General features: G+C 42.0%; 3 protein-coding genes across 6 annotated transcripts; all 3 read left to right on the top strand.

Annotated features, from left to right (window-relative positions):
* The first annotated feature begins 2626 nt into the window (after positions 1-2626).
* On the top strand, positions 2627-3916 carry LOC100284129 (uncharacterized). Its single transcript, NM_001371977.1, has 4 exons — positions 2627-2921; positions 3018-3150; positions 3241-3539; positions 3637-3916. The coding sequence occupies exons 1-4, from the start codon at positions 2784-2786 to the stop codon at positions 3760-3762; spliced, it is 696 nt and encodes a 231-aa protein (NP_001358906.1). The 5' UTR covers positions 2627-2783; the 3' UTR covers positions 3763-3916.
* Positions 3917-5696: 1780 nt separating this feature from the next.
* On the top strand, positions 5697-7046 carry LOC103651865 (glutathione S-transferase T3-like). The gene is made up of 2 exons (XM_008677549.2): positions 5697-6126; positions 6216-7046. Exons 1-2 carry the CDS (start codon positions 5716-5718, stop codon positions 6807-6809), a joined length of 1005 nt encoding a protein of 334 aa, XP_008675771.2. The 5' UTR covers positions 5697-5715; the 3' UTR covers positions 6810-7046.
* Positions 7047-22514: 15468 nt separating this feature from the next.
* LOC100272520 (Sugar transporter ERD6-like 3) lies at positions 22515-26283 on the top strand. 4 transcript variants are annotated; one of them, XM_035965709.1, is made up of 17 exons: positions 22515-22723; positions 22825-22887; positions 22974-23063; positions 23278-23337; positions 23434-23496; positions 23588-23653; positions 23772-23847; positions 24095-24159; positions 24466-24558; positions 24646-24726; positions 24810-24894; positions 24992-25101; positions 25188-25247; positions 25387-25437; positions 25546-25605; positions 25694-25808; positions 26001-26283. In XM_035965709.1, the coding sequence occupies exons 1-17, from the start codon at positions 22553-22555 to the stop codon at positions 26138-26140; spliced, it is 1449 nt and encodes a 482-aa protein (XP_035821602.1). In that variant the 5' UTR covers positions 22515-22552; the 3' UTR covers positions 26141-26283. The 4 variants fall into 4 exon arrangements, with proteins under 4 accessions (XP_035821602.1, XP_008672346.1, NP_001140461.1 ...); XM_008674124.2 differs by having other exon boundaries at positions 23434-23499; NM_001146989.1 differs by having other exon boundaries at positions 22541-22723; positions 23434-23499; positions 25694-25741; positions 26001-26222.
* Positions 26284-27476: the final 1193 nt, after the last annotated feature.

The following is a 27476-nucleotide window of genomic DNA, read 5'->3' as shown; positions in this document are numbered from 1 at the left end:
CTATTACGTTAGAGGCCTTAATGTCTAAGCTCAGGGTTACTTTATTTTAACGTTTTTTTTCGTTTCGTCCCTTCTCTCTTAGGATATTCATAGTGAGGGTTTCATGGGGGAGTTTCATGGCATTAATTACCATGACACGTCAACTTTTTTGATGACATGTCACTCATTAAATGAGGGAAGAGAATCAACCAGTTTCGTCCCCACGATACTCTGCTAACTCGTTTCCAAAACATATGAAATCATGTGAAATGCCCATTGTGACTGCCATCGTTTCATGGGGGTCCTGTGCACCTCCCACACACGCTCTCCCCTCGCGAAATCCACGTGTGCACTCTTCCCTCGTGCCTAGATCTCTTATTCGTCTTCCAGGTTCCAGGTGTGATGGAATATATTCGGAATGGGCTATTTTTTGCTAAGTCAATATCCATGCCTATGAATGACAAAGATCAGGAATTTGCTAATCATCAAGAAGGCGAAAGAAAGGATATTGAACGAGTATTTGGTGCCCTACGACGTCGATGGTGTATTTTGAAGCGACTAGCTCGTCTACATGATAAAAAACAGCTTGAGAACATTATACTAGCTAGCTTGCAATACTACACAACATGATGGTGCAAGATTAAAAGAAAGAGGATATTTAAGAGAATCTCCTTTGGTGAATCCATTCCATTTGAAAGAGTGCTAGAGAATCAAACAGATATTCAAGATCGTACAACTCATATAAAATCATATAAAATTGAAGAAGGACTTGGTTGAGCATATTTGGCAAAAATATGGGCATCATTAAAAAGTATTTACGAACTCATGGTACATATTATCTTTATATAAAGAACCAAGGCACGTTCTCTTCTGATTGTCCATTTCCTGTTATTTCAGATTTGGAGATGTTCATTTTGTGAGATCGTCGATGGCTTTCATATAAACAAGATTTGCGTCCAGTTCTTTTTGGAGGCGTTCATTTTCTGAGTTTGCGTTCAAATTTATTTGAGTGGCCTATATGAACTGAAATGAAAGTGTCCATTTTTATTTATATATGGCCGCACATTTATCTCAAGAAAATGTACTATTGTTTGGCTACAAATACACACGTCACACTAGATCATGAGACTTACTAGCATTTAATTGCACCGGTTAGATTAAGAAATAGTAAAATAAAACTCTCCGTTGAAATATGATGTTTCATTCATCCTCCAACCTGATGTCGCGTTCTTGGAAACACGGACGTGAAACCTCAGTTGAGAATAGCCTTATCTCCCTCTTGTTGCAATTCTGTAGCACTTTGTTTGTTAGTAATAAATGAATTTTACTGTAGGTGCAAAAGGTACTTCAGTTTCTTTCTAAGGAAAAATAAATTAAACCTGGAGCACAAATATTGTAGCCGTTGCGAGTTTATTTCTTCCTCGTTTCCGTGCGCCTTCTACTGCCATCTGTACAGCATTCACGCACGAGGGCTGCTACGAGGTGATTTACGTAGTTCGATAATGTCAGCCGTCAGCCCAAGTTTGGTGAAACACGTGGCCAGCTTGTGATGTGTTACCGGCTCGACCCTATAAGTACAATAAAAGACTATAAGCCTATTTATATGATATTTTTGTTTAGGTGAAAGAGAGACATCAAAAAATAGAGAGAGTTAGCTCTTATGCAATTGACAAGAAATTTATATAAGAGCAAACTTTAAAGTCAGCTTTATTATATGAATGTATTTATTATTATCTATAAATGACATGGTAAAGAGTTAGAACCAACAATAAACTCTATTATTAAACTTGCTCTAAACCTAGAAGCAAAGCTAGTTGCAGATTCGCAGTTACTAAAAAAAATGTGTCATTTACCTTTGTTTATCGCAGCTCATGCCGTCACTGATGACCGCATCACACACATGCCTCTCCATCCAGACCTGATAGAGTGTGGTGCGTAGGCGGCGTAGCTATCGTATTCGTAGCTCCTCGTGCCCGCACGCTTCGAAAATGCCACTGAAGTACGGGGTCCTGTAGTACTAGTATATCTTTTGGCAGCATAGACGACCGTCACCGTTATTTGATATCGTGATGGCGATTTTTTTAACACCAGATGACACTCTACAAAGATTTTATTGAATATTCAATAAAAAATACTCGACAAAAAAAATTATCAATATACAGTTTATCAAGACATCTTTTGCCGAAATTCGTACTTTACCAAAAGTTTTTTAGACTTTGCCAAGCAGTTGTATCTAGTAGTGATAGTAAGACTTACTTTCAAACAAAGAAAATATGAAAGATTTTTAAATGGTTATTTTTCTACTTAAAAATTTTCTACATGAATTTTTGGAACACAGGATTCAATCATATCAATTCCATCGAAATTTTCTATGGACTGCATATAAGTTTTGGAGGAAAAACACAAGAAATCCAACCTCTTGGAAACGGTACGTACTATGACTCTTGTTTCTCTATTCAAAATCCTACATAGCTAGCATCCAAAGGCTAGGTAAGAAATTTCCGTGCGTTCTCAATTCATGTAGGTTACAATTTATAGCCAATTCTAATTATATGTTTTGTTTATTGTTCTGTTTTTATATTCCTGTGTTCTAAAGAGGGCCTATAATAGAAACAGGACCTGGACATCGCCATCGCCATCTGATGATCTCGCAAATAATAATGTAGGGTATACAAGAGAGGCAGATTTGACAGCCGTCCTACTCCATTTGCTCCTAGTCCCAAATACTAGCAGGCGGCAGGCGGCCAAGACCGGTGTCCCTCGACGACCTGCCGAGTGCCGAGGCAAGACGCGAGGAGGCTGTAATGGCGGGCGCCGAGGTGGGAGAAGACAAGTACCGCTCCTTCATCCACGGCGAGGGCGAGAGGGACACCGTGTGGAGGTACGGCGCCCCGCCCAACTACGACGTGGTCAACAAGCTCTTCGAGGAAGAGAGGACTCAGGTACACAGTCGTCCGATCCATCCGCGTCTCACTCTCACCTCTCTTCTCTCTTCCATGGATTATATTCATGGTCGCTTCTCTTGGAGAGAGGTACAGGTGTGGCCCGAGGGCTCGCTGGAGGAGAAGGTGCAGCGGCTGCTCAAGAGCTGGGAGATGGAGCTGGTGCACAAGGCGCGGCCCGAGGACCAGAAGACCGTCAACTCGGAGAAATACTCTGCCAGCACCAACGGTCCCGTCTGAACCTCTCTGCTCGCCATGGCTTATTATTACCATTGACGACATGGACCGTGTCCGTGACACGCGCCGATACGATGCGCAGGGATGAGCGCTCTGACCCGGGCCGAGGTGATGGCCATCGGCGGCTACAACAACTTCCTGCGCACCAAGCTGCCCCCGGAGCACCGCATCTACGACCCGGACAGCGAGACCGTGGAGTCCGCCATGGCCACCTTCACCACGGCCTTCCCGCGGGGCTTCGCCATCGAGGTGCTCGACGTCTACAGCGGCCCGCCCAGGATCGCCTTCAAGTTCCGCCACTGGGGCTACATGGAGGGGCCCTTCAAGGGCCACCCGCCGCACGGCCAGCGGGTCGAGCTCTTCGGCGTCTGCATCTTCCATGTATGTCTCTGCTTCGCTGCTTCATCTTTCTCACTAAGCTAGTCACTACTACGTACCAACCAGGCATGATGTCACTATGATAATAATACTGTGCTAGGTTGACGAAGACATGAAGGTGGACAAGTCAGAGTACTTCTACGAGCGCGGCAACTTCCTCGCCGGCTTCTTGAGTGCCCCTGCCCCTGATGGCTCAGGCGGTTGCCCCGTGATGCGCGGGAACTGAATGGGCCTGCAATGGGACATTGGAAGACTAGGCATTGGAACATTGGGATTATTAGCATTAGCGATCCCGAATCCGCTTTTATTACGGTTTAATAATTCCATCATGTAACATGACACTTGCATTTGTGTTTGAATAAACATTTCAGTTGCTTCCACGTATTAGCAGAAATGAATGAACATTCTTCCTACAGAACTGTACGGTCTGGTGGCCAACATTTGCCAGCACTACACGGTTGTTGGCCACTCAAATGTTAGGCTAGCTCCAACAACGCACTGTAAAACGTTCTGTACTCTAAATTTAGAGTTCAGAAGGCTCCTCTAGGCGCCCAGCAAGGTCCTCTAAATGGCACTCTAAATTTTAGAGGACGCCGCACGCACCCTAGATGTGGAGACTTGGAGACGTGCGCTATCCGGGCGAGTCGTCGGCCTCGCGCGGGGGTGAAAAATCCGAGCGCGCTGTAGTCCCGTCGCTGGCGACTTCGATTGATCTCGGCGAGGGGGCCTCGCGGCGCGGCTCGTCGGCGGAGCCGGGCAAGCTGGGCTCCAAGCGGCCGTGCTCGAGCGGGTCCGGCGGCGGACCGCTCTCGGTGGTTGGAGGCAAGGAGGTGGCCCGCGAGGAGACAGAGATCCAAGGGTCCGGTGCAACCGTCGGTGTTCGTCGCCGTCGAACCGCCATCGCGAAGAAGCTCAGAAGATCCACTCAGCCGACGAAGGAAGGTGCGCAGAAACGCAAGCGCATCTCGTCGCCGCCATCTTCATCGTCTTCCACTAGCTCCGGTGCTCCACATCCGAAGAGAAAAAGGTATACATTGCAGATCCATTGTCGTTTGTATGATTCAAGTAGTTGATTTTGTAGAACTCGTCCAGATCTAGGGTTTATGGTTACGCCAACACACATTCCATGCTTGTAGGGTTCATTGAGCAGTTGGTATAGTTTTGATTATTGCTATTGACAGTGACAAAAATTGAATGTGCTACAAATACTTGTTGTTGTGCGAATCGATGTGTATTCACAAATACTTGGCGACAGGTTTGGACACACTAGGTTTAGGGTTTCGACACACAGAATGATCAGCACTAGGTTGTGTCTTGATTATTGATTTTTACAGTCACAACATTTGAATGCGGTGTGTATTGACAAAAACATATCGACTGCTATTCACAATCCATTTGTATACACTCTCTACCATTATAAATTATGAACTAGGCCACGGTTTACATAAAATTTTGACCTACAGATATTAACAGAACCATATCTTTTATGTAGACCATGGATTCGGAGAACGCAAAGCTCCGAAGAGCACTCGCTCATTTAATCAGAGTAGTGGAGGAGCGTTGTGCCGACATCGTCGATGTCGTCCACGGTGCCTTCCAACCAGTTAGCGGACCAGTCTTGAATGAAATGAATCGTGCATTAGTTCAGATCGAGGACCTCGCCAACGACCTTGATCAGCTTGCACTGGAAAAAGACTGGGAGATGGAGCACATGACCCCTACACCAATTGTTGAATCATCACAAACAGAGGATGAGCTTCTGATTGATTATGATTCAGAGTTAAACAATGACGATATCGTCGGCTACGACGACGGCCGTGACTACTCCACCGACGACACCTATCCCTACTAGATTAGGTGTATGTGCTAGGTTTAAGTATGTCGTACTAGTCTTTTGTATGTGAACACAACTGATGTGTGCCACAAGAACCTGCTTTACTTCAAATGCTGGTTATGTTTGTCCATACCTATCTTTGGTAATGCTTAATGTTATGAACTTTGCAATATATGTAGTCCTCGCCAATACTGACTTTGTTGTGCATGAGACTGATAACAGTGTCATGCTTTGTATTCATTTCATATGGTTGCCTGAAATGTTCTAGACTTATTTAGTTTAATATGTTCTATTTCTGTGCGAGTACCTTCATTGTACAGCATGGGTACCGACTGGAACCAAGTTATGGCACAATATGGAAGTTACCTCTCCGAGGATGATGGCACTCAGTTTCAGAACACTGCATTTGCTCCTACGCCTGAGATACCAGCCCAGGGATCACCAGCACCACCTCCTGTGAAGAAGGCTCCTCAACGCACAAAGCTAGCAAATTTCACGTCTGAAGAGGATATGAGGGTTTGTCAAGCTTGGTTGGCTGTGAGTTGTGATCCCATTGTGAACACTGGTCAGAAGCGTCAAGGATTTTGGAATCGGATTACAGAGGCATACAACTCTCGCAGAGGATCAATGCCAGAGAGGTCTACAAAATCTCTCATGAGCAGGTGGGACAGTATCAAAACTCAATGTTCTACATTTGCTAGATACATGATGGCTGTGCTTCGACAAAACCCAAGTGGCATGACTGATGCAGATAAGGTAAGTGTATGTTGTATTATGCATATGTTCTTCATCAATGTACTTTACTACATCCCAGCGGTTGAGTAAATGCATTATATGTTTTGCAGACATCTCTTGCGGCTACTCGGTTTGCTGCTGTTGAAAAGAAGCCCTTCCATTTCTTACATTGTTGGTCCATATTGAAGGATCAACCAAAATGGATGGACCAGCACATGGGTAACCAGAATCCTCCACCGAACCCTATTGGAACCCAATCCAATACTATTGACTTAGATGGTGGTGAAGACTCAGCTCCATCAAGTTTTACTTCGAAGAGACCGCTTGGTCGTGATTCAGCCAAGGAAAAGGCAAAGAAGCAAAGATCAGAGAACACTTCATCCACAGATTCCGAGTACCTAACACGGATGGGTGAGCTTTCTTTGGAACGGTTATCTGTGTACAAATCAGTAGCTTCAACTGAGGAGAAGAAGTTGGAGTTCATGAAGAAACAGGAGAGGCAGAAACTCATATTGGAGAGGAAGAAGCTTAATCTAGAGAAGATGAAGATGGAACGACAAAAGGTGAAGGAGGAGACGGAACAGGAGGTACTGATATTGAGCATGGATTTGACAAAATGTAACCCCCTCCTTCGACAATACTATGAGGCGAAACAACAGGAGATTCTGGCAAGGGTGACTGGGAGCTCGTCGTCAAGCAAGTGAATGTTCATGAAGACATTGTACTGGTTGAGGAAGTATTGTTAGTTGTTTTCGAAAACAAGTTTATTTACAGCACTTGTGCACTTGACATTTTCCTGTTGTGTCATGGTTTGGAGAACAAGTCTATGTTTCTGCACTTTTCAGTTTTCTGAGAATGAAGAACAAGTTTATGTTTCTGCACTTGTGCATTGTAGGGGTTGTACAATAATGTTGATGCATAATAATAGTAGACTAGCTTCATCATATTGCAGTACTTGCAAACCACCATTACACAAAATAGCTTGGGACAAACATAACCAACGACATTACTGCATACTAGGTTCAGACAAACAGAACATACGACATTACACATGACACTACGACATTTTATTGATGGTTCTAACATAAACTACATACTTAAGTAGCTCCCGATCCAAGCCGCGCCCAGTGGTGGTGGATTAGATCAACCTGCAACTGATTATATTTAACTGCATCATGTAGTTGGTCGTACCTATTGTTTATGAACTCATTGCGCTCGGACATGGAACCATGAGAAGTGTCGGCCAAAACTCCGATGTTGTCGAAGCTTGTGTTCAAAGACGAAGGACCTTCATCTTCTACGATCATGTTGTGCAAGATGATGCAAGTTTTCATTATATCTCCAATGTGTTGTGGAGACCAACCATATGCAGGACCACGAACTATGGCCCATCGCTTCTGTAGTACTCCAAATGTTCTTTCAATGTCTTTTCTAGCGGACTCTTGAATAGTGGCAAAGTGTTGTGTCCTGACATCATACGGGTGACGGATTGTCTTCACAAACGCTGGCCAGTCCGGATAAATACCATCTGCTAGGTAATATCCCATGTCGTACGTGTGTCCATTGACAGAGAAAGTAACTGGTGGACTATCACCGGTAAGATGCGAATCAAACAGGTTAGAACGTTGAAGAACATTGATGTCGTTACAGCTACCAGGCATGCCAAAGTATGCATGCCAAATCCATAGGTCATATGAGGCAACAGCTTCGAGGATCATTGTAGGGTGTTTACCCCGACCAGTAAACATCCCCTTCCATGCAGTTGGGCAGTTACGCCACTCCCAATGCATGCAATCGACACTACCTAGCATACCGGGGAAGCCGCGTGCCTCTCCAACTTGGAGAAGCCTAGCGATATCAGCAGGAGTTGGTTTCCTGAGATAGTACCCCCCAAAAGCGGTTTGGATGGCGGTGCAAAAGTGTTTCAAAGCCTCATGTGCCGTAGATTCACCAATGCGTACGTATTCGTCAACGGCATCCGCAGGAACACCATATGCAAGTATACGTACGGCAGCAACAACTTTCTGAAGGGCAGATAGACCAAGCTCACCGGCACAGTTTGGACGTTGAACGAAGTAGGGATCCACTTGTTGCACCGCAAGAACGAGCCGCTCGAACACATGACGACGCATGCGAAACCTATATTGGATAAACCTATATTTCAGTACAAGTGTGAAGTACGTACTATGGACGTCAATAGATGTGCGTAACAAAAAACATACCTCCTCCGAAATTGTGCTTCCGTGTACACCGGTTGCGCGCAAAAGTAGTCGGCTCGGATTCTTGCATCACCGCTGATATGGTCACGATGGATGCGAACACGCCCGGGAATGGAACCAGCATACCGACGCTCGTTAAGTGCACGACGCCTACGATGTTGGTACGTCGCAACCTCGAGGTCATGGTCTTCATCTTCCATGTCTTGCGCCATGCGAACAAAAATATTGGAATCTATGAACGGGTTCATTGTTGTAGAGCAGTGTATGCGAAGTGTGAGTTATGTGTTGAGGTTGTGAGTATTTATAGAAGGGATAGGCTTCGGAGAGAAGGCATACTCTTGTCGTGCAGCCGAAGCTAGTCCATGGCTTCTTCAATAAGTGTCGTGCCTTACGGTGGAAGCATGACATTTTATAAACAAATTTTCCGTACAATTTAAATACTGTGACACGTTTTTGAACAACAATTACAGAAATGAAATAATGGAATGTTTTTTTTTGTTACAATCCGAAAGTATGAATGAACCATTTTTTATATTATTATTTGTAAAAATATTGAATACATTTTTTTATCATCCTTACAATTTCATGAAATGGGTACAAATCAAAGAAAACAAAAAAAGAAATGGAAAAAGGAATTCTGTTAACACTGTAGCTTTAGGGGACCGAATTTAGGGGACGTTGCTGGAGACACAGAATATATAGGGGACAGAATCTTTTAGAGTGTTCTGTAAAGTACAGGGAATATTCCTTTAGGGGACGAAATTTAGGGGACGTTGCTGGAGACAGCCTTAGCCATTTGAGTTGAGCCGAGAGCTGGTTCGACATCCAGATCTAGTAAATATGGATTCAAGATTAATTATATAACTATTAGATTCTGAAAACAAAAATACTACGTCCGTTTTTTTGAATATTTATCTTCTGTTAAATTATTTTTTAACTATAGCGTGATAAATAAAAAATTTAATAAAAATAATGGAGGAAATATAAAATAAATTGGTGGCGCCGATCAGTGGCAACTGGCATGTCATAATCTATACATTTTAAAGTACATTTCAGGGCAGGTGGCTGACCAACTCAACCCTCTTCGACGTATCCGCTTGGTCCCACCTGCAGCCGTCGTCAACAAAGCTAGTAAACGAAAGATAGCAAGGATGGCACGAAAGCTATTCTCCCCTAGTGGGGCGTTGGTATTTGGTTCGTCCAGTCATCAGCTCTCTACCAATTTACCTTCAAATGGCTTTACAAGTGCCAAAGCAATTCACCCTAGAGTTCGACAAGATCTCGTGACAGTTTTTATATTATGGATATAGGGCTTGTTTGGGAGCAAGAGAATTTAGAGAGATTGAAGGGCTAAAATACAATAACAAGAGGATTTTAGCCCATCAAATCCACTCCGTTCCTCTTGCTCTCAAACAAGCCATTAATGATGGAAAGAAAATGGTCGATGAGTCGAGCGAGGTGGATTGGATATTCCAGACCATGAGCGCTTGAGTGCCTCGACCCCATCAGTTAAACAAAGTGACTAAACTTTAGTCGATCTCTGTTCGGATTAAGTGACTAAAGTTGTGACTAATACCATTAATGTTGTTTAGAAATACCAAAGTACTCTACCATTAATGTTGTCTACAAAGTGGAATGGGGGATGCGAGGGAGACAGGGGTATATGCAGGAAAAGAATAAATTTTAGTCATTTTTAGCTCCTTGGACACTAAGGCTAATTCCAACTGTTCTCCCTCCTAAATCTCTCTATCCATACTTTCTATTTATATCATGCATGACTGCGAACACAAGGTTGACTTGTCCCTTGTGATTCGGTTTGATGATGAGTGATTGTCAACGGGTAGCACTCTGGGTTAGTCAGTGGACTGACTAGAATGTGAGATTATGCTTGTGCAACCATGTTGGTCGACTTGTGGTGTGCAGGTGTGGAGCACAGGAATGGTGGTCGATGGCTGAGGTGAAGGTCATGCGGGCTCGTGCTGATGGACCGGGAGCGGTGAAGGGCGAGTGCTAGGTCCTGACTAATGAATCAGAGCAGCCAGGTGACTAACCGTGATGGCTGACACCTAGGACACGCACTTGTGCGAGGACGTGGTGGAGTAGACCGTGTTGTCGGCATGGTCGAGGACTAGCGGGACACGCGTCTGATCGTGGAGGACGTGCACGAGGTGCGGTGCTCACGACATGTTTGGTGGTTTGGGCCTCAAAACCACTCAGCGCTACGGATGCCTGGTTTTGCTGAGTTTGGTCCTCAAAACTCGGCGGTGGCGGTTCCGGAGGGAACCGGTGGCGGCACGCGACGTGATCGTGGAGGGTGCGTCAAGGCGAAGCAACTCCGTGTGAAGGACGTCGCCGTCGGATCAAAAACCTAGGAGTTGGTCCATTTCGCCCCCGGTGGAGTGAATAGGCTCTATGTAAATAAGGGTACTTTAGGAAGTGAGAATAACCCTCTATAAATAGAGGGGAGGGCTGGTTTGTTCAGTATCCCTTGGCTGCCATTTGTTTTGAGAATTTATTCTAGAGCTCCTAGTTTTATTTCTAGGTAGGCACCAGTTGAGCCGAGGGTTCCGCAGTGATTTTGTACTTCGACTATGTTCTTGATTTTCAAGTTTAATCAGAGGAAGGGTCTCCGGTCCGGCCCACAGGGTTCTTTGACTTCAAATCTCAGTTTGTACCCTTGCTGAAATTTCTGAAGTTTTATAGTTTTGGTTTCTCCTTTTCCCCATTCTTATGTTCTTGGTGAAAACCCTTTGATTCCTTTGAGAGGATTTGGTTTGGGGATTGATTGGTGGTGAGTTGCACTCTTTGGACCACTGCATACACCTAGTTGTTGCAGATTTTGGTCGCGATTTGAGAAAAACTCAGTTTGAACTCGTTCTAGAAAACCCCAACAAAACCTCAATTTCTGTTGTATTCTTAAATCTGCGGGTGAGTCACAAGTCGGATTGAGCTCAAAAATTTGGGGAGATCTTGGAAAAGTATTTGCTCAGGTGTGTGTAAAATTTCATATCAATCGGAGTTCGTTTAGTTCAGTTTTGAACTCAAGAACAAAATTTTGTACTGCTGAAAACAACACTTGTTGGCAATACTGTATTGGACCATTTTGGACTTTTTGGTGTCCGATTTGCGATCCGTTTGTTTTGCTAGTCTCATGTGAGTATTAGGAACGTTTTGTAATCATGAGATCACTCGTTCGCTGATGTGTTTATGGTTTGAGCACTTGCTTCATCTCAATTGAAGCAAAGTGTTAATTTTCAGTGTTTGGAGACAAAAATCAGATTGGCTCCCATTCACCCCCCCTCTGGTCGCCTTAGCGGTCCTGCAATGACCCATTATGATTTTAATTTACAGTTTTTAAGTTGGTGCTCCTAGTTTTGCTGGAGAAAGGGACTTCCATCCGACAACATCAGTTACTTTAGAATCAATACTAACGCAAATGCCAGTAATGGTTTTTTAACTGACACTTCCTTGTAGAGGAAATTGTTACCTGTTGGTGTCTCTAATTAATATTAATGTCAAGTCATCAGTACTGGTTAAAGACACCAATTGGTACTAATATAATTAGTATTGGCTAGTATCTTCAACTGGTACTAATGACAAGACATCAACGAATACTAATGTACCTGCTTTATAAACTCTCTCTCCTTGAGCTGGTGCCAAGAATAGAGAGTAGCTCTATTTATGCTACCATAAGCTACAAGGAGGGGTAGTGCCACCCAATTGCTTTTAAGAATTTGTTGAAGTTTTCACTTATTTAAGTGTGAAAAAAGGTTAGCGAGTTCATCCTGTCATGTATCATGATTCAAAAGGTTACTTGGTTTGTTTAGATCTCTTGAATTGTGTGGTTGATCTATTTAGATCCAAATCAATCCCTAGAGAAATATTGTGTACATTGTTGAGGGAAGGTGGAAAATATAATCAATATGGGTTTTATAAGGAAGGGTATACATTTTTATTTATCTATGTCTTATAAATTTTATAGTTTGTTTTTAGATCTAAAATTTTAAATTTAGTGAGTTCATCCTCTCATATGTGCACCTCTATAGATATAATGTAATATCCTTTTTAAGTAGATATATATAATATAGTGATATTTCATTATAGCTTATATTGTCTGGCTATAATATGTATGATGGTAATATAATTTAGGGAAAACAAATAGGAATTTTGTGATTGTATTTACATCCAAATCAATCGTTATGAAGGAGGGTATACAAACAAATAGAATTATTGTGTAGATTGTTGAGGGGATATAGAAAATAGTTATATGCACTTTATGAAGGATGGTATATAATGTTTTCTTGTTTTACCTAGATCTTTTGAATTCCATGGTCTGTTTTTAACTCCAAATTTTCAAATTTAGTGAGATCATCCTCTCATATGTGTTATAATAATATGTATGAAGGTAATATGATTTAGGAGAAAATAGAATAGTGAAAAAGATGATGAAAATAAAATTTTAAAATTATGTTTAAAAAAGATAGCATCAAAAATATTTTATAAAATAATCTAGATGGATCTTCAAGGGATACACAATGTGGATTGAAACTCAAAAGAATATATTAAAGCCGTTTATTATTTTCTCAAGATGGTCATGGACACAAGCGAATGGGTTTCATGTGTTGTTCCTACAGAGACTACAAGAATAAGATAGAATAGTCTTCATTATGATTGATTCACCTCCACTTACTGCAATGGGATGTTGTACCAAGCATGAAGAAACATTGGTTATAGGGACAAAGATGAGGATGATGATGGCATGCTCAGTATGGTCCATTTATAGATGTTGTAATGGGTAAGGCTAAAGAGATTTAAAAATGATGCTCTAGCACAAATGTTGCATGATGAAGAGAAAGACTATGAAAAGAAATAGCTTAGAAAAAACTAGAGTGTATGTTAGAGGACTATAAAACTTTGTTATAACTAGATTGTAAAGAGGGTCACATGAAGTTACACAGAAAATTGGAATTGTTGGAGAGTAAGGCAATAAATGGTATCATTGATAAAGATTTTAATGAGATATTAAAACTCATAAAGAAGTTTCTTCTAGAGGGAAGAAATTGCTAACATCAACATATGAAGCCAAAGAGGTTATTTGGTCAATTGGTTTGAAAGTGCAAAAGATAGATGCATGTCCTAATGATTATATCATATATGAGAACATATGGTTGAGAGATGCGCTCTTATGGTTCAGTTTTGTGATGAGTAATGGTCAATAGAGTATCATCCTGGGTTGATTCATGTAGATAACTAATTGGGGCACGAGTATGTCAAAATGTCTCTTGGCTTATGATGTGAAGGTGTGGAGTCCAGATGCATTGGTCGATAGAAAAAATGAAGATCAAGCTGGTTCATGCGGATGGATCGAGAGTGGTGAAGGACAAGCGCTAGGTATTGACTTAGGGACTAGAGAAGCTAAGTGATCAACTATGATGGTAGACGCCTAGGGACATCAGTAGTCATGAGGACATGGTGGAGTGAATCACGTCGCCACCACAGTTGAGGACCAGCTGCAACACATCTCTAGAACATGAGGAACACATATGGAGTATGCTACATGTGGAGGTTATGGTGGTTGATCCTCAAATCCACCTAGCGATCCTATAATGTGATTCCGGAGAGAATTGGAGGCGGATGTAGAGCCGTCATAAAGGGTGCAAGGCAAAGCAACTTTCGGAAGGGAGCATGGCCATCATATCGACAAAAAGAGACTTGGTCCATTTTGGCCTTGATTGAGTGGATAAACTCTATATACCTAAGTGTATGTTGGGAATATAAAATACCTCTATAAATAAGGAGGAAGGGCTGCACCAGCCAACCATTTCTCTAGCTTTTGGGTTTTACTCTATGTTTTCATTTGTTCGGAGATCCTTAGGTGCTTTGAACTTGTTGCATCTATGTTTTTGTGAATCATGAAGCGTGACCTTAACCACGTCATGTCCTTTGTGGTAAATCCATGTGCAAGTCTGATTGCTTTGGTTTTTTGGATTCAGTCTCTCTCCCTCGTGTTCCTTCATCTGGAGTTTTTGAAGTGAAGTCGTGAATCTGAGTTCATGGAAAGTTTGGACTAGTTTAAGATACAAGAGACACTCCTAGAATCATTGCCCTCTATGGGCATGGGATGATTCATCTCAAGCTCATGTTTTGAATAGCCCGAACACTTTGAGAAACATCAATCATTGTCCCATTTCCAAAGGGTTGATCGTTTTTTAGTTCAAACTTTTGGAACAATCTTGAGTTATCCCTATCTTGCTATTAATAAATTGTTTTGTCTTGATCTATAAAGGTTTGATTGAGCGGTACCATCGGCTAGGAGAGCTGCAAAGTCGCTCTGAATTGAGAGATTTTCTTTTTTTACCTCTTCTCAAAGTTTCCAATGTTTGATTTAAGTTTTGTTTGTTTTGATTGCTTGATACTTTTATCAGGAACTTGTTCAAGGCATCCAACCATCAATCGGTTGAGGTGCTCTTGTTTTTTGACCATTTGGTGAGGTTTGTCTTAGAGGTTTGGATCAAACTGTTGAGAACAAAATCAAAAATTTCTTTCTTCATTGATGTTCATTGCTAAGAAATATTGATTACTAGTCAATGTTTTTGCAGTTGTGTTTCAAGTTGTCAGATGATGGTGGTTATCAAGGTCTTGCAGCAGTTGTTTTTAAACAATAAATTAATTCAATGCAAGAATATTCAATGGTCTATTTGATTAAGTAGCAAATGCTTCACACGTCATCTCCCCTCACACGCACCCAGCGACTTCCACCCAGGCATCCAAGAATGAGCGCAAGTTGGGGTTCGAACCTTGCACCTCCCCATCATAACGCTTAGCTTCTAACCACTAGAGCTCATATCCATTTGTGTTATATAAAGGATAGATATTTTAAATATTGTGTTATACAAATGATAGATATTATAAATATATACATACTAATAATTTTAAAATAAAAAATATAATCGTGTCGAGCTGGGCTAGGCCAACATTGTGGGCCGAGAATGCGTCCTAGTCACAACACATTTCTCACGCTGAGCTGGGGCACAACACTATTAAGTAGTGTCGTGCCTCGGGTCAGCCTGCTTGGCATGACCCATTTTGCCATCTATAGTCTAATACCTCATCCCTCACATCCCTGATCTCACGAGCATGGAAAAAAGCGAGAGAGAACTTCATCTCATCTCACCCCACACCACATACCTCGCTGCTCATCGTCTCCGCCTCTCTCTCCTCACCACATCACCGCTCGGTATCTCTAGGACGAAATCTTAGATGCAGTGTGAGCCGCAATCGGATCCGTGCAATCCGACCCCTAGAGTGTGCCGTCATGCGGACCAGATCCACGTGAGGTGCACCATCGAATCCGCCGCACCGATAGGGATGACACTTTTGGAGCAAAGGTTGTCCCCTCCCCCTCGATCAGTTTTCTTAACATCAATTGGACAGGTTCTATCACGGGCACAGGAGGCGAAGGGTACTTCAACCGTTATTAAAGTCGAGGTCAATGTCCAAGAACCATCGAAGACATTGAAGCGAAGGGATTTACCGTTTAAAGCGGGGGCTCCTCATGACTTCGTGAAGGTGACCCCGCCAGCTCGGACGGTTCCGAGTTGCAACCTTAGCGAGGATCGAAGACCTGGTGCCTCAAAGCGAAGAGTGCCATGCATGGGCGAGGACTACACCGTCTAATGGCGGGCCCATGATGCGTCCTGCTGTCATTTAGGCCCATTTGTAAGCCCCTCCCTAGGGTAGGGTTTACTGTGTATTTGATCAAGTTGTACTTAACATCGTTGCAATGACCTGTAATGACCTCGTAGGGGGAATAATCCGGGGCTGTAGCAGGTAACCGGGGGGCATAATTGTACTTAGAAAGGCACACCCACCCACCTGGTTACCTATAAATACCCCCACATTGTACATTGATGGGACACACTTAACAAGATGCTACATTTCCTTGTCTACTATTTTATTGAGCACCTGAATACCCCCTCTCTCTAGTGTTTGGGCCCGCTTGACCACGTGTCAATCGACACCAACATACACTATCGCACATCTAGCTCAGCATTGGTTTACCTCGATCCCAAGGCATGCCAACTATCGGCATGTGTGCTGACCCTATCCTGGTCCCCGGTTGTCTCCAATTGGTGCGATCTAGAAATCTATGGGTTTGGAACGTGTTTGAATAAATGTCTCATTTAATCAAGATCTACCTTTATGATATATAGAAACCATAGCAACGTATGGGCAACTAACTAGTAATATTTATATGCGAAGGTGGAAGGAATGGTGACGCCTAAGGGCTTGTTCGGTTGCACAAGAATCGAAGGGGATTAAGGGGATTAAATCGCTTCTATTCAATTTTGACTAGAAAGAGATTTAATCCCCCCAATCCCTTCCAAACCAAAAAGGCCCTAACATGGGGTGAATTAAAATAACTATTTTCACACTGATCTGGGCCTCTATTTGTCTCTTAAACAAAACCTATACATATAACAAAGTGTTGATATGTGCACCCAAGGTTTTTCTAAGTGTCATTATCTCTACCGCAAAAGGAGTTTAGCAGCCTAGGTTTTGATCTATCCACTAACCTATAACTAAGCTAATAAGATAAAACACACAATCAAAGGCAACAATATATAATGTGAAAGTTTAAATATGATAGAGATACAAACTCATTTTGATGTGCTGTTATTTTTATCGAGGTATAATGAAGAGCACAACCTTCTTACTAATACTTGTTGGATCCCATGCAAGGGTAGCCTACGTGAGGGCTAAGCTCTTAGTTAGGTAACTTTGTAGATAGTTGTGGGCCTTCTCTACATACAAGTGGTGCTCCACTTTCAACCTCTCTCGGATGCGCGATCCTCACCATCGACACTATCAAGCTTTCACCTAAAATGTCGTGGGGCTCGTTTCCTTTAGTACATGATGGCGGCCACACCATAAATGTAGTTGGTGTGATCTTGCAAGATGCATCCCCTCCTGGCACAATTCAATGATGCACATAAGCATCATGGGTTACAATGTTGTGCACAAGCACCAACGGTTTGATGTTTTGTAATCCTCATTTCTGTCTACTTGGTATATCCTAGAGCAAGCACTACAATAGCAGTCTAGCTGACCTGAGAACTTCACAAAGCACCTACGCTAATCATCAAATTATTCTTTTAGCACTTGGGTGTCTAGATCTAAAGGATTGGAGTCTCAACTCATCTGAAATGCTTTTCATGTCTCACAAATGAGAAATGGACGGTTGGGTGGTATTTATAGCCTCCCCACTCAAAAAGAGTCGTTGGAACTAAGCAAACTTTTCTACGCAGCACCAAACATGTCTGGTGGCACAACGGACACGTTGAACGAATTCCATGTCAGCTAACCATTGCGAACTAATCATTATCGACCATTCAACCCTAGGTATCCCGTGTGGTCACTAATGTGACACTAAACATGTATGGTGATTTATACCCGTCTTGGTTGTGTTTGCAAACTTTTGAGTACCCTATCCAGTGTGAGATCTAGTGTGTTATCGGACATGTGCAGTGCATTTTGATCTCCCGCTCACATGTTGTAGAGCTGACTATATGCCCTATCTAGTGTTGCATATGATGCATATATCTGGTGCACACATAAATGTCTAGTGCACTCATTTTATAGCACATTCTTTAGTAGAGGCACTACACCTATCTGGTGCAACATTTTATGCACCCATGGACATGTTTGGTGCTCTCTGCAATTCTGTTTTCTTCGTGTCTCTCTGTGTATTTGCTTGGGTTTTTTCAGCCTTATGTCTTGGAATCTTTCTTGATATTGATAGGCCTCCAATGAGTCTTATAATGTCTTCCTTTAATGTGTTGATCTCCTTGATCACCTCATTGCCTTCGTCAAAGTCCATACTGCATCTTTTGAACTATATTCATGAACACTAGCAAACATCATTAGTCCAAATGGTTATGGTGTTCATCAAACACCAAAACACTTAATTAGGGATGTAAATGGTATGGATATTATCCGTCCGTATTCGAATCCTATTCGTCTAAAGAGGGTTGAGATCTGATCCATATCCGAGTTTGGGTACTCAGTATTCGATCCATATCCAATCTTTATCTGTATTCGTATTATCAAAGTTGTATATTTAAGATGTCGATATCTATTCAAATCTTATTCAACGCAATTTTATATAATATCCTAATCGTATCCAAATCTGAAGGGAAAATATGAAAACAAATATGGAACGAGTAATATTTGTTCATATCTGATCCGATTATACCCCTACACTTAATCAAATGGATCATGGTCCATTTTTCTTACACAAGGTAATAATTCCTTGGATGGCTAATCATGCATAAGGTTAACATGCTCTTTGCAAGTTATGGGCTTCACCAACTTTCAAATAACTTTTATTGATGTAAATGTCAAATAGAGTCTTTGTTTTTTCATATCAATTAGAGTTTTTGCTTTTTCCTTTGCAGATATACTATGTTTACTGGTGTGATTGACTCAAGAGGGGTGAGATGAGAGAAGGCAACATCTGGGTCACAGAGTTTAGCGATTAGCTCTTCTTGTAGTTGAGGGCAAGATGCTAAAGTCACTTGTCTGCGTGAAAAGATGGCCTAATTAATGTGATGCCTACTATACAAACTACATCGCTTCACAATAATATTACTATGCCAATCATTATGCTTCATAGATTACTCATCAAATTCAGGTACGTTTAATTTGTGTCAATTATTTGAATTAATTGAATATGTAATTGATCACTAAAACAGTGCATTCATAGACACCATTGTAAGGTGCAGGATTGAAACTGAACATTCAACTTCCATCGATGGGGATGCCACCACCTAGGCCACCTGCACCATGGCATCCACCTTAGGTAAACTATTTCAACATAAGTTAAACTTATCTGTATATGCACCTTGACATCTAACACTTGTATATTTAGATTTATAGAAATATGTTGTCTAGTTTACAAGCACCTAGATTTTGAGACGACGGTTCGAGCTCACATGTCCAAGGATTTCTATGTGTCACACCTACAAGTAGCATACAAAACTCAAACTATATTCATGAGCATTGTCTAGATGTGTGAGTGTCGTACCTGGATGAAAAACACTTATAGTTGTTGAGCAAGTTCTTTTCATACTTTGTCATGCTTAGAAGATGTTTAAACATGTTCACTAGTATTGTTTGACATGTATGTGTGAAATTGATGTATGAAAGTGAGAATTTGAACTTTCTTTGGGTTATAAGATGTATGATGTGATGTGCATATATGACATGTTTTTAAATTATGGACTAAGGAAAAAAGAAAAATAAATAGCACTTTTTAATGTAACTTCCATCTAATGATCATAGCTTTTGGAAGTTCACACAGGATAGGTAACTTTTGATGACTATGGTTGGCTATCGAAAGTGAAACTTAACTTATTACAGTGCCACCATGCGATAGAAGTTAGTGGTCCAACCACGTTAACTTCCGATGGTTTTGTCAGGCCGTCGGAAGTTAGTTAACTTTTCTCTCATTTCTATTGACACCTATCCGACATTGGATGTTAGAGTATTCCATCCAAAATTTGTTAACTTTTGGCATCTTTGGCTAACTTTCAATAGTTTTGACCACCGAAAGTCAGTTGTTTCCTGTTGTGTATGCATGCAAATGTCCGACATTCATCCTATTATATTAGAATAACCAATGGTACTCTGTTTTGGTGGACCTACCAAATGATGAATAGAATATTTATAGGCATAGCAATTGAAAGGGTATTAAAGTGAACTCTTAATTTATTTAGTGAAGTTATTCTATCACATTTAATACATGAGGGAGTTATATGATTGGAAAATAAAACATCATAAATAAGCATATTAAACACAAGATAGTATGACCCTTTATCATGATGATCTCCATTACCTAGTCCTATTTATGGATGTTACATTTGGGTCATACCATAAATAATATTGCTTGCAATATCAAGTTAGGAGGAGAACTGGATACTATCATCAGTGTGAAAAGATATTGTCCAAATAATGTATGTGTTGTTCGCAAACGGCAGTCCCTGATGGTCTCAAGGCAGTGCCTTGAAACCTCCTAAAATTTCATCAATCATATCAATGAGTTTGCTATGAAATTTCATCGGATTGACCAAATCAAGCTGATTCCGAGATATTATAAATGTCCCTATTTTCACCGTCAATCATGTTGACTATCATGTGAGATAGAACAAGAACAATACACCCAAGTCGGATATGTTGTCTTTTCCAACCTGAAAGATATACACATTGTTAGCTTCGTTGGTGACTTCAGCCGGTAGGGGAAAGTTGTGCGAGTGTCGGATGAAAGTGAATTGATCTCATGCCCTAATAGTGATTGTAGCTAGTAGGAGCAAACATGATGTGCAACAATACCAACAACTATCTCATTTTTTGCACTTTTTGCTACAATCAAAGTAAAATATATTTGGAATATACTAGGCATGTCGCATATATGCAAACCATCTAGATTAAAAAACACACGTGACTTGGTTCTAACACCACTGTAGAGAAAAAGGTGTATTATAAACTATCATATCTATCACGTTCAACCAAGATAGAATGCATATAAATGATCATCGATCGTAACCATTAGACGTGCAATACAGCGGAAGAATAGTGTGTTGATATAGTGGAAGTAGTCATACGTCCTCACGTAGCAGCAATAATGATTTTACACGTACTCCACAAGTCTGTTACTGATCAACACCGCTATAAAAGAAGCAGTGTGTCCAAGGTATACACGTATGCGGAGATAAACTGTCGTGACGCTAGTGTGCTAGTAGTGCCACGCTCGCGAAACGGTGACGATAAAGTCTTAGACGTCTGCAACCCTAAGAAGAGAGACGGTGGGCATCTCAGATCATTATCTTAAATGCTCGTTAACTTTCTCATGGTCCATGATTGTCTCTTGGACATATATTATTATATATTATTATTATTTTCATCGCTACTGCCTACTCAACCAGGTTTTGGGATGATCGATGGATCTTGGATAGACTGCTTAAGCACCATTTTCTGAAACTTCTTAAAATTGTGCGTAAAAATAATGCTTTAGTCAAGGATGTTATGAATGAAAATATACCCAACTTATCTTTTTGGAGAGCTATTGTTGAGTTAAAACTGGTTGAGTGGCAGAATTTATCAAATTTAATGGCAATTGTTCTAGGACGATCAAGACACTAATTCTTCTCGGGGGGGCATCGAGATGAAATTTTTTTCAGTTCGTTCAATGTGCTTTCTTTTAATGAATATTGCCCCTTAAATCGCAATATGATGCTTTGGAAAGTAAAACTACCCCTCAAAATTAAAATATTCTTGTGGTATTTAAGGAGGGGCGTTATTCTCACTAAAGACAATTGTTCTGGGACGATCAAGAGACTAATTCTTCTCGGGGGCACCGAGATGGACTTTTTTTGGGGGCACCGAGATGGAATTTTTTCAGTTCGTTCAGTGTACTTTCTTTTAATGAATACTGCCCCTTAAATTGCAATATGCTGCTTCGGAAAGTAAAACTACCCCTCAAAATTAAAATATTCTTGTGGTATTTAAGGTGGGGTGTTATTCTCGCTAAAGACAACTAGCTAAGCACGTGTGGAAAGCTAATTTGAATTGTAGTTTTTATTATCAAAATGAGACTATTCAATATCTTTTTTATTATTACCTTGCTAGAAATATTTTAAGAATGAATTACTTTGCTTTACATATAGAGATACACAACGGGGTCAATCATATAACTAGAAATTGGGTTGCTAAAAAGGGAATCACATATAGGAAAGAAAAATCCTAGTTGGAGTGGCGACAATTTTCTGGTGTATTTGGCTTTTATCGCAAGATGTGGTCTTTGCTTTTAAATCGATATCATCAATTATACATGTCATTTTCAGAGGAACATACTGCTTCGATTCTGGAGGTTGTTGTGGAAAAGAAGAAGAGGATCCATAGGTGGTAGCCACAGAGATTTTTACAAGAAATGGATAGAGAAATCTAATTAAGCAAGTGACAAAGAGAAGACAAGAGGGGAACCAGGAGATGAAGCATCAGCATGGCCGGAAGAAGCACATGCAACAGGCCGTTCACTCTCTGCCGTGCGCTTGGACCGATCAGCCCGGGCAGCCGCTCGTCGTCCACTGGTCCCGCTCAGAGCAGCTCCAAACAAAACCAAACGCGGACGGGACTGGGCGGGACCGCGGGAGGGACAAGACAACCCATGCATGGCCGGTCCGATGGAGCGAGAGGGACGAGACGCAGCCGAGAAGCCCCTCTTGGTAAGGGTGGGCGGCAGCGGTGGTAGCCAGGGCGGCAGCGCCTCCTCTTCTTCGGTTGCCGTGGTGGTCGGCTGCACCGCCATCGCCGTCGCCGGCTCCTTCGAGTTCGGAATGTCGGTAATAATAAGCCCCTGCGCGCGTTTAATTACGTGCTACATTCGATATTATTTCCATTGCTGCGCGCGTTTAATTCTTGCTTATTACGCTGCGCGCTGCAGATCGGCTACTCGTCACCGACTCAGCTGGGCATCATGCGCGATCTCCGCCTCTCGTTAGCTGAGGTACGGTGCCCACAGCTGATGATGATGGAGCTCACTCTTGAGCATCTCACTTCGTGATAAACTACGTTAATGAACACCTGATGCAGTACTCTGTGTTTGGCTCGATCCTGACCATCGGAGCGATGCTGGGTGCCATTGTCAGTGGATCTGTAGCCGATCGAGCAGGTCGAAGAGGTGTAAGTGCTAATCCCATTCCGATCCGGAACCACCCCGCCCAAGCTCCTTGAACCGAGCTAAGCACCAGAGCAAACTTCTTCTTGGAATGCCAAATAAAGCGAAACAGCTAGCGAGCCAGAATGATTGTTTCATTTGTATATATATGTTCTCCATCCGTCGTCGGCCGACCTCTCTAGTCTCATGTAGCTTCTTGAACATGCTGGCGGCACGCAGGCAATGGCGATATCGGATGTTCTCTGCGCTCTTGGGTATCTCCTGATAGGATTTTCCCAGGTCCCGCTCAGCTAGCCCTCATCTTTCTCACATGCATGTCTCGTTTTGCTTCCTATAGTTCATCTGATTTTTTCTTTTCTTTTCTTTCGCTGGTAGAGCTATTGGTGGCTTGACATCGGAAGGGTGCTGATCGGATGCGGAATCGGGATTCTGTCATATGTGGTGATTACAATAAGCAACGACTCCCCCATGTTTTTACTTTTTTTTTTTACTTAACTAATTTAGTTTGAATTCTGTTGTGCTGGAACAGGTTCCGGTCTACATATCAGAGATAACGCCAAAGGACCTTAGAGGAGGCTTTGCAACTGTAAACCAGGTTTCTTTTTTCTGTGTTCAAGGGAAAGTATAATACTGGTTGTTTAGACTTCAGAGCATGCTGGTTTTTATCTCAAGAGATGATTAAAGACAAATGAGACTCGTGTCCATTCATGCAGTTCATGATTTGCTGCGGAGGGTCGCTTGCATTTGTTCTTGGGACATTTATCGCCTGGCGCACCTTGGCGATCGTTGGTAAACTGTCCTGTTTTGTTGGGCCGCATGTAAAGTAGCTTGTTTGTGTATACCTGTCTACAATTCCTGTGAAATGACAATACGTTGTGCTAATCCAGTTGTATAAAGAGCCTATACGGGGCCAATTTAGTTGACATTAATTCTCTTCTAACTAACAGTATCTGCTTCAAAATGTGCACATGTGAACTACTACCCTGCAAGCATACTCTTTAGTATATGCATTAATGCTATAGCTTTTGTGTTGCAGGAGTGGTGCCGTGTTTAGTGCAGCTGGTTGGCCTTCTTTTGATTCCCGAGTCCCCCAGATGGCTGGTGAGTTACCTTAATTTGAACTTTTAATAGTTAATACTTGTTGTTTGAGTTTAGTTACACTTCGGTTCCCGTTTGTGGTTGAAAATCACTCTTGATATATAGAATACACAAGTTTTTGGTGGCATTGACAAGCTTAAGAACTAAGATGGTCATTTGATGATCATGGTGATCGCCCACTTGAACGTTACACGAGGAACATACTTTGAACTCTTTAAGGAATCATTATACCAAAAAAAATTTAGCGCGAGAGTATATGTTCTTGCCTTGAGATGAACTTTGATATAAAAACTGAAGTATTTTTTCCAGGCTAGGTTTGGACACCCAGGTGCCTTTACAGGAGCACTGCAGACGCTAAGGGGACATGGAACCGATATCTCTGAAGAGGCCTCAGAAATAAAAGTATGGACAGGCCAAGAGTTCAAAACAGTAGTCCTTCAGTTGTATGCATCATGCTCCCTTGCTAATTCTACAGTCTATTTTGTCCAGGTTTTCACAGAAAAGCTTCAGCGCCTTCCGAAGTCGAAGATGTTAGACCTGTTTCAGAAGGAGTACATCCGTGCTGTCATAGTGAGCGTCCTGAAAAAAAAACCTGCAGTTCTTCTACATACACTCTCTGCTGTTTTCTAAAGCTTGGCTGGCTCCATGCTTAGGCTGGAGTTGGGCTCATGGCCCTCCAGCAGCTTGGGGGTGTCAATGGCGTTCTCTTCTACGCCAGTGAAGTGTTCGTCTCGGCCGGTAATGATCAATCAGAGAAGGGAAAAAAGAAAGAAACGTTTCACACACAGGCACTACACTACACTAGCGCTCATGCTATGATGCATCGATCGGTCAGGTTTCTCGTCGGGAAACACGGGAACAGTGGCCATGGCGGTAGTGCAGGTTCCGATGGTCGGACTAGGGGTGCTTCTGATGGACAAGGCTGGAAGGAGGCCACTGTTGATGGTAACGCGCTGACAACGAATTCATTCTTGAAACTTGGCAGCGAACAATGAATTGTGATCAGTGATGTCTTTGCTGCACCGTTCCAGATCTCTGCAGCTGGGACATGCGTGGGTTGCCTGCTAGTTGGTCTGTCATTCTTGTCCAAGGTTTGATTTTTTTTTCTCTCCTCCTGATATTGATCGCCTCACCGTAAGAAGGTAGGTAGGTTAGGTCGACTGCAAGTCGATCGCCATTCTTGGGCTTGGGCTTGCTCAACCAGTGCCCATCGATCTCTTCTTGGAACAGGAGCAGCACTGGGAAAGGGACCTGAACGTGTTGGCTTTGGCCGGACTTCTGGTACGCACTGCTGACTGTTGCTATTATATTCACCATTAACATATATATACAATACACCTGAGAGCTGTTTGTTTGTTCTCTGAAGCCTTTTTGTTGTTTGCAACGCAGGTTTTCATCGGATCCTTTTCACTGGGTATGGGCGGGATACCATGGGTTATAATGTCAGAGGTAATAAACTCTATACCCTAAACCAATTTATAGGGGGACATTAGCTAGATTGCTTACCAAAACATAACACTCATCTCTGGACTTGCAGATTTTCCCTATAAACATGAAAGGGTCGGCAGGGAGCCTTGTGACCTTAGTAAGTTGGCTCGGGTCGTGGATTGTCTCGTACGCCTTCAACTTCCTGCTGATTTGGAGTTCTTACGGTAATTACGGCGGGAGGACGAAGAAAATTTCAGACGAAATTTTAGTATCAGCAAACACAACCATGACAATATACAATGGGTCCATATACAATCTGCAACTAGGAGTCTGTTCTAGCTAGCTACTCCACGACTTTGCTGATGTGTGTGTGTGTATATATACATGTGTATTAATTACCTCGGATGATGATGCAGGCACCTTCTTCATCTTCGCGGCCATTTGCGGACTCACGGTCGTGTTTGTGCATCGGCTAGTGCCGGAAACCAAAGGAAGAACCCTGGAGGAGATCCAAGCCTCTATGAACTCGTCCTTGACACCCTTCCACAAGTATTAGTTTGCTTGCATAGTTGATTAGTGTCACAGATACGGTTCATTGTATACAAAGAGAGACATACAAATACATGTCATTTCTCCATAATACTACTATCTCATTATTATACAGTGTTTTAAATAGCGGGAAAATGAATTTATCCTCAATCTTCTAAAAAGTGCAAATATCGGGATATATCGCGATATAGCTGGATATATCGGAATATATCGGGTTAAACGGCGTAACTTTTCGCTGCTAAAAAGAATATATCGGGATATATCGAGCGCTATAGCTGGCTATTTAAAACCTTGTTATTATATGCTGGAGATATGCATACTGGACTTTATTAAGCAGAGTCAGGGGTATTATTACAGTCCTCACATTCAGAGTAATAACAGGTAGTATAACCGTACGAGCCACAAGCGAAAAAAAAAGGAAAATCAAGTCACCGACACTGGTTTGGATTCAGGTTTTTTTTTAACGATCCCGACACGGTTTCGAAAATTCGAAGTCGGATTCATCAAGGAAGCTGGACAGTCGACGTAGAGGCGGAATCGGCTTACTAGGCGCTTGTCATGGGTCGATAAACCTGCCTCTTCACGGCATTAGATCCACCCTAATTTCACTTTCACCGTATAAGTGGGACGAGCTTGGAGCGTATCTAGTACTCAAAGGGTGGTATTCATATACATATTTTAAATTTGGAACATCTTTTTTTTTAAAGGAAGGGGCAAAGGGTTTGCCGCTCCGATCTATATTAGATGAGAGAGGAAAGAAAGGGATAATACAGACTCCAAGCAACTTAAGAGGAGAGGAAACAAAAACAAAATAAAAAGAACTAAAAAGAAATTAAAAAGTAAAAGCAAAAAAACCACTAGTCCAAACCAACTAGACTTCAGATACTAGCATAATCCTTGACTGCCAGAGCAACTTGATCTACACTTCTATGCTGGCTTTGAAAGATTCTGTTATTTCTTTCCAGCCATAAATTCCACCAAAAGTGAATTAGCAGACCGTCGAAACCTCTTCTTGCCTGTCTGCTGCAAAGGCTGCGCAGGTCCGTCCACCAATCATACAAAGAAGTGTCACTGGGAAACCCAGTCAGTAAAGGAAGGTTGGCCCGAGACAAAACTTTGTTCCACACCTCTCTACTAAAGGGGCAATCCTTGCATAAGTGGAGAATTGTTTCTGGGGCTGAGTTGCAGAGGCAGCATATTGGGTTACATGGCCAACCTCTTTTATGAAGGTTATCGGCAGTCAGAATTCTCTTATGAAGTAGTGTCCAAGCAAAAAATCGGCACTTCGGTTCCACTTTAGCCTTCCAAATGGGACAGAGATTCATTTTACTGAAATTGGATGC

This window comes from Zea mays, chromosome 3 (assembly GCF_902167145.1).
Source record: "Zea mays cultivar B73 chromosome 3, Zm-B73-REFERENCE-NAM-5.0, whole genome shotgun sequence".
NCBI lineage: Eukaryota > Viridiplantae > Streptophyta > Magnoliopsida > Poales > Poaceae > Zea > Zea mays.
Note: the sequence above shows the minus strand (reverse complement) of the source record. Positions and strands in the feature narration are given on the sequence as shown.

Excerpts from the sequence above, each read along its gene's own strand:
- LOC100284129 (NM_001371977.1), top strand. The coding sequence starts at position 2,784 with ATGGCGGGCGCCGAGGTGGGAGAAGACAAGTACCGCTCCTTCATCCAC. Across the intron at positions 2,922-3,017 it reads TCGAGGAAGAGAGGACTCAG|GTGTGGCCCGAGGGCTCGCT; the intron begins GTACACAGTCGT and ends AGAGAGGTACAG. Across the intron at positions 3,540-3,636 it reads TCGGCGTCTGCATCTTCCAT|GTTGACGAAGACATGAAGGT; the intron begins GTATGTCTCTGC and ends ATACTGTGCTAG.
- LOC103651865 (XM_008677549.2), top strand. The coding sequence starts at position 5,716 with ATGGCACAATATGGAAGTTACCTCTCCGAGGATGATGGCACTCAGTTT. Across the intron at positions 6,127-6,215 it reads GCATGACTGATGCAGATAAG|ACATCTCTTGCGGCTACTCG; the intron begins GTAAGTGTATGT and ends TATGTTTTGCAG.
- LOC100272520 (XM_008674124.2), top strand. The coding sequence starts at position 22,553 with ATGGCCGGTCCGATGGAGCGAGAGGGACGAGACGCAGCCGAGAAGCCC. Across the intron at positions 25,438-25,545 it reads TGGCTTTGGCCGGACTTCTG|GTTTTCATCGGATCCTTTTC; the intron begins GTACGCACTGCT and ends TTTGCAACGCAG. Across the intron at positions 25,809-26,000 it reads GCTGATTTGGAGTTCTTACG|GCACCTTCTTCATCTTCGCG; the intron begins GTAATTACGGCG and ends ATGATGATGCAG.